Here is a 12,500-nt window from a genome sequence, read left to right on the forward strand (position 1 = left end):
AACTGCTGGGTTTGAAACAACAAAAAAGTCCTGTAATTTCTGACATACATGAACGCAGCAGCGTTCTGCACGATGCTCACATGGACTGATCAATTTATTGCTCTGATGATATATTCAGTCTTCACAAGGGGCTAATATTCCGGCGCCCCAAAGCCATTAATTTTGGCAATGCTGATTTGCCAAATATTTATTAATTTTCCCTAGCAACTACATACAATTGGTTATTTCGCGGCACTTCAAGGGCACTTTGAATGAGCGCCCAAGACGAGGAATGATACGTTCTCTGCTTCTGTCGGTGGAAATGCACTGTTGAATGAGAGTCAGTTGGAAGAAGTGTTGTTTTAATCATTCATATTACATGTAGGCTCATACTATTAAGTAAAACTGACATTGATAATACTTTTTAAATATATATGTATTATGACTGACTTTCCCCTCCACATCTAGGAGGGCAGTGCCCTAGCGCCTCCTATGGGCCAGCCGCCACTGGTGGATTCAGATGATCCTGCGGCATGCTTTGACAGCACTGCAAAAATGCAAAGTCTGACTGTCTGGACTAACGAGTCTCACATCCTTTTGGGACTTGGATGTCCCAGCAAAGACGCAACAGCCCCTCCAAATACCACTGACCACATGGTAACTCAAGATGAAAACATGGCATTCCACAAACTGAAACATCTCCCAGCAGCATTTACATTTAGTTGCAAGTGCAGCTCAAACACCATTTCTGCGGCTGGATTTACCTGATGGGCAGAGGAGCAAAACCCAGCTTCAGCAGGTAAAGGTCCGACCATGTTCCGTTTCTACCTGTTCAATTAAAATGGGTGACTTCAGTGATCAGCTCAGTCAAGTGGTTTAGTGGGTGGATGAAGAAACATGTGGGAGGACTTGAACTCAGAGGTCAGGGTTTTATACCTTCACCTGTTGGGCAGCACAGGCATGATGGTAACCCAGAACAGAACTGATCAGGGCAGCAGTCTGTTTCAGCTGCTGACCTTTTCCAACCTTCACAGAAATTACTGACAAACCAGGAGTCATCAGGACTTTCTATCCAAGTGATCTTTATTTTCTCAAACATTAAACGATACAGAAGGTGGACAGTAATCTCAGATCAGAAGTCTGAAATCACCTGCTGGTTTTTGGACTTCAGGCTCTTGGTTCTGCTTCAGATTTTGGAGTCTCGCTGTTCTGTGGCAGGATCATCTTTCATAAGGTTATTTGGCACTTGGATTAAGTGAAGGAATCTTCCAAAGTCTCTGGAGTTTTATAGCATGATAACAGACCTGCAAAGACTGCAAAACATTTTGTGTCGCAATTATTAGGGCGGGTGACGGTGTGTCAGAAATAAAGCGATTAACCTGAGAATTTAAAAAGAAATGAATGAATTCCTTCAGAGATGGGAGGTGAAGCTTTTTGAACCTCTTGCCATTTGTTCCAGAAGCAGAATGATGGAATCATGAAAAACAAAAGAACGCTCCAACACATCACTAGTATTTTGTTGCACCACCTCTGGCTTTTATAACAGCTTGCAGTCTCTGAGGCACGGACTTAATGAGTGACAAACAGTACTCTTCATCAATCTGGCTCCAACTTTCTCTGATTGCTGTTGCCAGATCAGCTTTGCAGGTTGGAGCCTTGTCATGGACCATCTTCTTCAACTTCCACCAAAGATTTTCAATTGGATTAAGATCCGGACTATTTGCAGGCCATGACATTGACCCTATGTGTCTTTTTGCAAGGAATGTTTTCACAGTTTTTGCTCTATGGCAAGATGCATTATCATCTTGAAAAATGATTTCATCATCCCCAAACATCCTTTCAATTGATGGGATAAGAAAAGTGTCCAAAATATCAACGTAAACTTGTGCATTTATTGATGATGTAATGACAGCCGTCTCCCCAGTGCCTTTACCTGACATGCAGCCCCATATCATCAATGACTGTGGAAATTTACGTTCTCTTCAGACAGTCATCTTTATAAATCTCATTGGAACGGCACCACACAAAAGTTCCAGCATCATCACCTTGCCCAATGCAGATTCGAGATTCATCACTGATTATGACTTTCATCCAGTCATCCACAGTCCACGATTGCTTTTCTTTAGCCCATTGTAACCTTGTTTTTTTTCTGTTTAGGTGTTAATGATGGCTTTCGTTTAGCTTTTCTGTATGTAAATCCCATTTCCTTTAGGCGGTTTCTTACAGTTTTGTCACAGACGTTGACTCCAGTTTCCTCCCATTCGTTCATTTGTTTTGTTGTGCATTTTTCGATTTTTGAGACATATTGCTTTAAGTTTTATGTCTTGACACTTTGATGTCTTCCTTGGTCTACCAGTATGTTTGCCTTTAACAACCTTCCCATGTTTGTATTTGGTCCAGAGTTTAGACACAGCTGACTGTGAACAATCAACATCTTTTGCAACATTGCGTGATGATTTACCCTCTTTTAAGAGTTTGATAATCCTCTCCTTTGTTTCAATTGACATCTCTCGTGTTGGAGCCATGATTCATGTCAGTCCACTTGGTGCAACAGCTCTCCAAGGTGTGTTCACTCCTTTTTAGATGCAGACTAACGAGCAGATCTGATTTGATGCAGGTGTTAGTTTTGGGGATGAAAATTTACAGGGTGATTCCATAATTTATTCCTCAAAATTGAGTGATTCCATATTTTTTCCCTCTGCTTGGTCTAAAAAAGTAACCGTTACTGACTGCCACAATTATTTTTCCTGATTTCTGATAGTGTTTTTTAAAGCCAGAAAGTTGCCATTTGAAATGACTTTAGTTTTGTGTCATGTCTCTGATCTGCTTTTTTCCTACAAAATTAAACAACTGAATGAACATCCTCCGAGGCCGGTGATTCCATTATTGCCAGGGGTTGTATGAGAACATCTTCCCGTTTGTCCGTAAAGCTTTCTGCTAGAGGATCAGGAACTGTCTACCTTTTGTATGTAAATCAGGATTTCAATCCAGATCAAGCAGAGCTACATCTGTGCACAGTAATCGATATGAATCGGTATCTAGATACAATCATGCGTGATGTGAGTGCATCAATTCATTCAGTGTGCATCGATTCAGTTGAGTGAAATCGTGTTGCATCACTTGCTGCTTGCATCGATTTTTTCTGAGGCACACTGAATGCATCACGGACGGTTTGGGACACCAGAGCGGCCATCGTTCTTGAGGGTGTTTATTGGGAAAATGAATATTTATCTGCATTGATTGCAGACTGCAGCGGGTCGAAGCGCTGCTTCTTTGCTTCAAGCAGACCCGCTGCAGTCTGCAATCAATGCAGATAAATATTCATTTTCCCAATAAACTGCTGGTTTTCAGAAGCGCCAACTGGGACTCTTGTCTTGTTGTGGGCAAGAAAGGAGAATTGTCCTCTGTTCCACACCGGAGTTTTACGTGATGGTTCTCTGGCATGAACACCAGGCGGTGCGTAACCTGAAGTTGTCCATGAGGTAAAGGAAATAATAATAACAGTAATAATATTTTCTGTTTTGTGGGACTAAGTGCACAGCTCCAAACAGCAACACAGATTTCGGTCAGAATTACTAACTTCAGAGTGAATCGACGTTTTAAATCAAATGACACCTCTTTCCAAACGTTATAATACTAACAATAAACTACAACTGACCAAAACAGGGTTCTTTTCTCAAACTGAGACGTCCTGCATTATTTATGACTTACATCCTGACGTGCAGCACAGCAACCTTAAGAGCTCAGAGTCTACGGAGCTACATTTGTGCCATTAATGTCTGAAAGGAAATGATTGACAAAAACTACAGATTTTGTTCATTTCTATTTCTGTCCATCCAGAGATCAATGATCCATCATGTACATCACAGATCCAGTGACCATGTACAGATTTTATTGATTTTTATTTATGTCCAGAGTTTAAGGATCCAGGGACCAATTTCATATTTATTTACTTCAAGACTCAATAAAATGTTGGCATAGAAAACCTGTAAAGCCTACTTTTAGTACACAGAAAATTCACAAGAGGTATCGATAAGGGAATCGGATCGATAAGCGGAATACATATTGATAAAATCTTATCAATACCCATCCCTAATTGTATCGCATTGTGAGGAATTGGACTGCCATCAAATACATATCAAATCACATGGAATCAGAACAGGGGTGAATCGTATTGCATCGTATCATCAGTATAGTCACGTATCACTGGTCGTGTCGAGGTGAGTGTGGAATCGGTCAGTGATGAGATCCACATGCCGAGTGCACAGGAGACACAGACATGCATTCAAACAAGTCATTTGTTCTATTACGGTTGTAAACAGAAAACTGATGCTAAAACCTCAGTGGGTAACTTTGATTTTTGTGGTACAATGATTGCTTGGATCAAGGGCGTGAGTGGGAGTGGCCTAAAATGTGTTGTACTTAGCAGGTCTGGATGTCTTTATGATGGCAGTAAAACCAGTCTGCTGGGTCAAGTACAAGGCGGCACACTCAGGTTTACAGGCAGTTTATTGCATTCAGAAGAGGCTCTCAACGTCGCCCATTTCCACCACCACGGTCTTCAGCTGGGTGTAGTACTCAATAGTCACCTGACCGTTCTCTCTGCCAAAGCCTAGTGAAATGGAGGCGAGACCAAGTTTAAAAAAAAAAAAACCCAGACCTGCACACAGTCTGTGACGATGCACGTTTACATTATTTTATAGTGTGTGTGTGGACGAACACATCCTACCTGACATCTTGTATCCTCCAAACGGCATCTCCACGGGGCTGATGTTGTAGTTGTTGATGAAGCAGGTCCCTGCCTCCAGGTTCGCCGCCACACGATGGGCACGTGAAATGTCCCTACAGGAAGCAGAATTCAGTTAAGGTCAGAGGGGCTGAAACTACTCCAGTAGTCTGAATGTTGGTCACTCACTCACACACACACACACACACACACACACACACACACACACACACACACACACACACACACACACACACACACACACACCTCCAACACAGAGTAAAGGGTTCACAAGCTGCAGAGCAGCAGCTCCGGACAGAGGTCACAGGATGTGGAAAACACACCATGATATACCGTGTGTGCAGCAGGCAGCCAAGAGGTTAGTGCACTGGTTTCCACAGCAGAAGGTTCCTGGCTTGAGATGATCTGTTCTCCATGTAATGTGGAGTTGCATCAGTTAGGGCACCCAGTGTAAAACCTCTGCCAAATCAACATGCAGACCCACAAAGGTTGATTGAGGACCCTCCCATTAAACCCGTCAGCAAGGTCTGAAGCTGGTTTCAGATAACTGGATGATATTGAAGAAAATAAGCCTCTCAAACGTTTGAGCTAACTCCACCAGACAGCTCAATCCAAGATGGCCACCGTGACATCAATATGACATTTTTGCCTGTATAAATATAGGTGTTTTTGGGTCAAAGAATTCATTTAAGACAAAGTAATGATACAACAAAACCAAAATTTGTAATAGTGGAATTTATTTGTGATTTTTTTTTTTTTTCCGGGGCACCCTCTGGGGGGTGCTCCAGGAGTATGGGGTCCAGGGTCCTTTGCTAAGGGTTATGTACGACCGTAGCAGGAGCTTGGTTTGCATTGCCGGTAGTAAGTCAAACCTGTTTCCAGTGCACATTGGCCTCCACCAGGGCTGCCCTTTGTCACCGGTTCTGTTCATTATCTTTATGGACAGAATTTCTAGGTGCAGCCAGGGTGTAGAGGGGATCTTGTTTGGGAACCACAGAATCTTAACTCTGCTGTTTTCGGACGATGTGGTTCTGTTGGCTTCGTCAAATCAGGACCTTCAGCGTGCACTGGCGCGGTTTGCAGCCGAGTGTGAAGCGTCTGGGATGAAAATCAGCACCTCCAAATCCGAAGCCATGGTTCTCGACCGGAAAAAGGTGCTTTGCCCTCTTCAGGTCGGTGGAGTGTCCTTGCCTCAAGTGGAGGAGTTTAAGTATCTCAGGGTCATGTTCACGAGTGAGGGACGGATGGAGCGTGAGATCGACAGACGGATCGGTGCAGCGTCTACAGTGATGTGGCCGCTGTATCGGACAGTCATGGTCAAGAGAGAGCTGAGTAGGGGGGCAAAGCTCTCGATTTACTGATCTATCTACGTTCTAACCCTCACCTATGATCATGAGATTTGGATCATGACCGAAAGAACGAGATCGCGAGTACAAGCGGCCGAGATGAGTTTCCTCTGCAGGGTGGCTGGGCGCTCCCTTAGAGATAGGGTGAGGAGCTCGGTCACTCGGGAGGAGCTCGGAGTCAAGCCGCTGCTCCTCCACATCGAAAGGAGCTAGTTGAGGTGGCTCAGGCATCTTCCCCGGATGACCCCTGGATGCGTAGCTGGAGAGGTGTTCCGGGCATCCCTTACCAAAAAATAGTACTGATAAGAATATAAAAAGTAAACTGAAAGTATACTTGAAACATACTTGTATGCACTACTTTTTGGTAAGGGATGTCCCATCGGGGGGTAGGACCCAGGACACACTGGAGGGACTACGTCTCTCAGCTGGCTTAGGAACGCTTTGGGGTTCCCCTGGAGGAGCTGGGGGAGGTGTGTGTGGATCGGGAGGTCTGGGCGGCTTTGCTTGAGCTGCTGCCCCCACGACCTGACTCTGGATAAAGCGGAAGAAAATGGATGGATGATTTTTTAGCTATTTGTGTTATCTTTGTGTCTAAAAGTTTTTAGGGTCAGGGAATTAAATTAAGACAACCAATTAAAGATTTAACAACATATTTTCATCATAGGGGACATTTTGTGAAAACTACTCCTGCAAATTTGAACGATCTTCATTTTTGAGAGTAGCCGAGTAGCTGCTGTCTGTGTCCTCACTGACCTGGTGAAGACTCCAGATGCCAACCCAAAGGTAGTGTTGTTGGCCCTCTTGATAACTTCTTCCTCCGTGTCAAATGGCATAACAGCCATCACAGGGCCAAAGATCTCTTCTTTCACGCACGTCATGTCGTCTCTGCAGTTATCTGTGCCAAGAAGATGACTGCAGGTGACTTATTGAGTGCATCCTAACTCAGCAACCATTCAGTCCTTCCAAAGAAGGAATGTATGGACCACAAAGACTTACCGAGTACGCAGGGAGACATGAAGTAGCCGTCTTTCAGTTTGGGGTCACTGGGGATGAAAGGTTCTCCTCCACATAGTACTCTGGCTCCCTAAAACAATCACATATGAAGTAGAAGAATGGCTTTTCCAAGCAGGTCAATAAACTCGCCTCATCATGACTGTGAAACTGTCAGAGATGGAATCGTATGGTTTTGTGCACCTCTTGCTTGGCCTGACTGACAAATCCCAGCACTTTCTCGAGCTGTGGTTTACTGATAAGTGCCCCCATGCGGGTGTCCTCCAGCAGGGGGTCACCGACAGGGATGGCCTGAGTCCGCTTCACCACCTCCGTCAGGAACTGCGGCATGATTTCTCTTTGCACAAACACTCGGGTTCCATTACAGCAAACCTAAAAACAGTTTGAACAAGTCTGACGAGTTAACGTGAGAGGACGTTCACCGACATTCAGAGAGACGCACTGCAGCAGTCTCACCTGTCCCTGTGTCAGGAAGTTCGCCATCAGCGCCCCTTTAATGGCATTTTCCAGCTCACAGTCCTTAAAGATTATGAGGGGCGATTTTCCTCCGAGCTCCAGAGTCACAGGCTTTACTCCCTTAGCGGACATTTCCATGATCTGCGTGCAAAGACATTATCAAAGACATTTTATCAAACACTTTTAAACTATTTTATTACGTCTGCCAAGGACGTAATAAAATGTCTGTTAGCAGGAATACATCAGAACTTCTGTACGGAGTTTGACAAAATTTTCACCACAGATAGATATTAGGCCACGGAAGAATCCATTAAATTTTGGCATTGATCCGGATCAAGTTTCCCTTTATATAGGCTTGAAGGATTACAGTTAGTTTTATGTCAAAACTACTTCATGGATTCTCACCACATTTTTACCATGGACACATATTAGGCCATGGAAGACTCCATTAAATTTTGTAGGTGATCCGGATCCAAATCCAGATTCTGGATCAAGATTTCCCTTGAAGGATTACGTCAAAACTACTCCATGGATTTTGACGAAATTGTTTTTAACACAGATACATATTAGGGCATGGAAGACTCCACTGAATTTTGAAGGTGATCTGGAGCTGGATTCTGGATCAAGTTTCACTTTATATAGGCTTTGAAGGATTTATTCAAAACTACTTCACAAATTCGCACCATAGATAGACATTAGGGAAGACTCCATTAAATTTTGGAGGTGATCCGGTTTGCTCCTGTTTTAATCTAAATCAATGCTGTAAAAACTCATTCAGGACTCCAAAGAGAAAATGAATGTTCATGCTGTGTTTTCGCCATATTGTAAAAATGAAGAGAAAAATCTTTGCCTAAGTAGACAAAGTTTCATGGAATCTCAGTGCAGAACCCCAGAAAAAAAAAAAACTCAAGCAGTTTTTACACTTAGAAACTAAGAACCGTATAAAATCTCATTTTGGCCCATCTTGGGCCCTTTGGACAATTCAAGGACGAGGAGATTTTTTTTTTTTTTTTTTTTATGTCTGTAGGCAGCCTCCTTGTCAGTCATTGGCCGGCATCCCTTGCCCCACACACACACACACACACACACACACACACACACACACACACACACACACACACACACACACACACACACACACACACACACACACACACACAGCAGAAAAGAAAAAAAAAAAAAAAACTCAAAGTCTTCATGTTTCCAAAGTTTGCTCAAATACGGTGCGACAGCGAGCGAGCGAGACAGACAGCCAGACAGCGAGCCAGCCAGCGAGCCAGCCAGCGAGCCAGACAGACAGCGAGCCAGACAGAGAGCCAGAGAGCCAGCCAGACAGACAGAGAGCCAGAGAGCCAGCCAGACAGACAGACAGAGAGCGAGCGAGCGAGCGAGCGAGCCAGACAGCGAGCGAGCGAGCCAGACAGCGAGCGAGCCAGACAGCGAGCGAGCCAGACAGACAGAGAGCCAGACAGACAGCCAGACAGACAGCCAGCCAGACAGCCAGCCAGACAGAGAGCCAGCCAGACAGAGAGCCAGACAGACAGCCAGACAGACAGCCAGCCAGAGCCAGACAGAGAGCCAGCCAGACAGAGAGCCAGACAGAGAGCCAGCCAGACAGAGAGCCAGACAGAGCCAGCCAGACAGAGAGCCAGACAGAGAGCCAGCCAGACAGAGAGCCAGACAGAGAGCCAGCCAGACAGAGAGCCAGCCAGACAGAGAGCCAGACAGAGAGCCAGCCAGACAGAGAGCCAGACAGAGAGCCAGCCAGACAGCCAGACAGAGCCAGACAGAGAGCCAGCCAGAGAGCCAGCCAGCCAGCCAGACAGACAGCCAGCCAGACAGAGAGCCAGCCAGACAGACAGCCAGACAGAGAGCCAGACAGAGAGCCAGACAGAGAGCCAGCCAGAGAGCCAGCCAGCCAGACAGACAGCCAGACAGAGAGCCAGCCAGAGAGCCAGCCAGACAGAGAGCCAGCCAGACAGAGAGCCAGCCAGAGAGCCAGCCAGACAGAGAGCCAGCCAGACAGAGAGCCAGACAGAGAGCCAGACAAACAGACAGCCAGCCAGACAGAGAGCCAGACAGAGAGCCAGACAGACAGACAGCCAGCCAGACAGAGAGCCAGACAGACAGACAGCCAGCCAGACAGACAGCCAGACAGAGAGCCAGACAGAGAGCCAGACAGACAGCCAGCCAGACAGACAGCCAGACAGAGAGCCAGACAGAGAGCCAGACAGACAGCCAGCCAGAGAGCCAGACAGAGAGCCAGAGAGCCAGCCAGAGAGCCAGACAGAGAGCCAGACAGACAGCCAGCCAGCCAGACAGAGAGCCAGACAGAGAGCCAGAGAGCCAGACAGCCAGCCAGACAGCCAGAGAGCCAGACAGCCAGAGAGCCAGACAGCCAGCCAGAGAGCCAGACAGCCAGCCAGACAGCCAGACAGACAGCCAGAGAGCCAGCCAGACAGCCAGAGAGCCAGACAGCCAGCCAGACAGCCAGACAGCCAGCCAGACAGCCAGACAGACAGCCAGAGAGCCAGCCAGACAGCCAGAGAGCCAGACAGCCAGCCAGACAGCCAGCCAGACAGCCAGCCAGACAGCCAGCCAGACAGCCAGCCAGACAGCCAGCCAGCCAGCCAGCCAGAGAGCCAGCCAGACAGCCAGCCAGCCAGAGAGCCAGCCAGCCAGCCAGACAGCCAGACAGCCAGCCAGACAGCCAGAGAGCCAGACAGCCAGCCAGACAGCCAGACAGACAGCCAGAGAGCCAGACAGACAGCCAGCCAGACAGCCAGAGAGCCAGACAGCCAGCCAGACAGCCAGAGAGCCAGCCAGCCAGCCAGAGAGCCAGACAGACAGCCAGCCAGACAGCCAGAGAGCCAGACAGCCAGCCAGACAGAGAGCCAGACAGCCAGAGAGCCAGACAGCCAGACAGAGAGCCAGACAGCCAGAGAGCCAGACAGCCAGCCAGACAGCCAGCCAGACAGAGAGCCAGACAGCCAGAGAGCCAGACAGCCAGAGAGCCAGAGGGACAGCCAGAGGGCCAGCCAGACAGCCAGACGGCCAGAGAGCCAGAGAGCCAGAGGGACAGAGAGCCAGAGGGACAGACAGACAGAGAGCCAGACAGACAGACAGCCAGCCAGCCAGACAGACAGCCAGCCAGCCAGACAGACAGAGAGCCAGACAGACAGACAGCCAGCCAGCCAGACAGACAGCCAGCCAGCCAGCCAGCCAGACAGCGAGCCAGACAGACAGACAGCGAGCCAGACAGACAGCCAGAGAGCCAGACAGAGAGCCAGACAGACAGAGAGCCAGACAGACAGCCAGAGAGCCAGACAGACAGCCAGAGAGCCAGACAGAGAGCCAGACAGAGAGCCAGACAGACAGACAGACAGAGAGCCAGACAGAGAGCCAGACAGACAGCCAGCCAGACAGACAGCCAGACAGACAGAGAGCCAGACAGACAGCCAGCCAGAGAGCCAGACAGACAGCCAGCCAGACAGACAGAGAGCCAGACAGAGAGCCAGACAGACAGCCAGACAGACAGAGAGCCAGACAGACAGAGAGCCAGACAGACAGAGAGCCAGACAGACAGCCAGACAGACAGAGAGCCAGACAGACAGACAGAGAGCCAGACAGAGAGCCAGACAGAGAGCCAGACAGAGAGCCAGACAGAGAGCCAGACAGAGAGCCAGACAGAGAGCCAGACAGAGAGCCAGACAGAGAGCCAGACAGACAGACAGAGAGCCAGACAGCGAGCCAGACAGACAGACAGAGAGCCAGACAGCGAGCCAGACAGACAGACAGAGAGCCAGACAGAGAGCCAGCCAGACAGACAGACAGAGAGCCAGACAGAGAGCCAGACAGACAGACAGAGAGCCAGACAGCGAGCCAGACAGACAGAGAGCCAGACAGAGAGCCAGACAGACAGCGAGCCAGACAGAGAGCCAGACAGAGAGCCAGACAGACAGCGAGCCAGACAGAGAGCCAGACAGACAGCGAGCCAGACAGCCAGACAGACAGCGAGCCAGACAGACAGACAGACAGCGAGCCAGACAGACAGACAGACAGCGAGCCAGACAGACAGACAGACAGCGAGCCAGACAGACAGACAGACAGCGAGCCAGACAGACAGACAGACAGCGAGCCAGACAGACAGACAGACAGCGAGCCAGACAGACAGACAGACAGCGAGCCAGACAGACAGCGAGCCAGACAGACAGCGAGCCAGACAGACAGCGAGCCAGACAGACAGCGAGCCAGACAGACAGCGAGCCAGACAGACAGCGAGCCAGACAGACAGCGAGCCAGACAGCGAGCCAGACAGACAGCGAGCCAGACAGACAGCGAGCCAGACAGACAGCGAGCCAGACAGACAGCGAGCCAGACAGACAGCGAGCCAGACAGACAGACAGACAGCGAGCCAGACAGACAGACAGACAGCGAGCCAGACAGACAGCGAGCCAGACAGACAGACAGACAGCGAGCCAGACAGACAGACAGCGAGCCAGACAGACAGACAGCGAGCCAGACAGCGAGCCAGACAGACAGCGAGCCAGACAGACAGACAGACAGACAGACAGCGAGCCAGACAGACAGCGAGCCAGACAGACAGACAGACAGCGAGCCAGACAGACAGCGAGCCAGACAGACAGCGAGCCAGACAGACAGACAGCGAGCCAGCCAGCGAGCCAGACAGACAGACAGACAGCGAGCCAGCCAGACAGCGAGCCAGACAGACAGCGAGCCAGCCAGACAGCGAGCCAGACAGACAGCGAGCCAGACAGACAGCGAGCCAGACAGACAGCGAGCCAGACAGACAGCGAGCCAGACAGACAGCGAGCCAGACAGCGAGCCAGACAGACAGCGAGCCAGACAGCGAGCCAGACAGCGAGCCAGACAGCGAGCCAGACAGCGAGCCAGACAGCGAGCCAGACAGCGAGCCAGACAGCGAGCCAGACAGCGAGCCA

At 49.0% G+C, this 12,500-nt stretch overlaps 1 protein-coding gene across 1 annotated transcript in view; it reads right to left on the minus strand.

Annotated features, from left to right (window-relative positions):
- Window positions 1-4,470: 4,470 nt before the first annotated feature.
- The window catches only part of LOC117519411 (4-trimethylaminobutyraldehyde dehydrogenase A), a 36,072-nt gene continuing 28,042 nt past the window's right edge, over window positions 4,471-12,500 (minus strand). Inside the window, exons 6-11 of the mRNA XM_034180763.1 lie at window positions 7,540-7,680; window positions 7,267-7,455; window positions 7,069-7,156; window positions 6,826-6,967; window positions 4,709-4,821; window positions 4,471-4,591 (exon numbers count right to left, since the gene is read on the minus strand). Of these exons, the coding sequence (XP_034036654.1) occupies window positions 4,497-4,591; window positions 4,709-4,821; window positions 6,826-6,967; window positions 7,069-7,156; window positions 7,267-7,455; window positions 7,540-7,680 (768 nt within the window). The 3' untranslated portion in view covers window positions 4,471-4,496. The remainder of the gene's footprint in view (window positions 4,592-4,708; window positions 4,822-6,825; window positions 6,968-7,068; window positions 7,157-7,266; window positions 7,456-7,539; window positions 7,681-12,500) is intronic.

Source organism: Thalassophryne amazonica, chromosome 10 (genome assembly GCF_902500255.1).
Source record: "Thalassophryne amazonica chromosome 10, fThaAma1.1, whole genome shotgun sequence".
Classification (NCBI taxonomy): Eukaryota; Metazoa; Chordata; class Actinopteri; order Batrachoidiformes; family Batrachoididae; genus Thalassophryne; species Thalassophryne amazonica.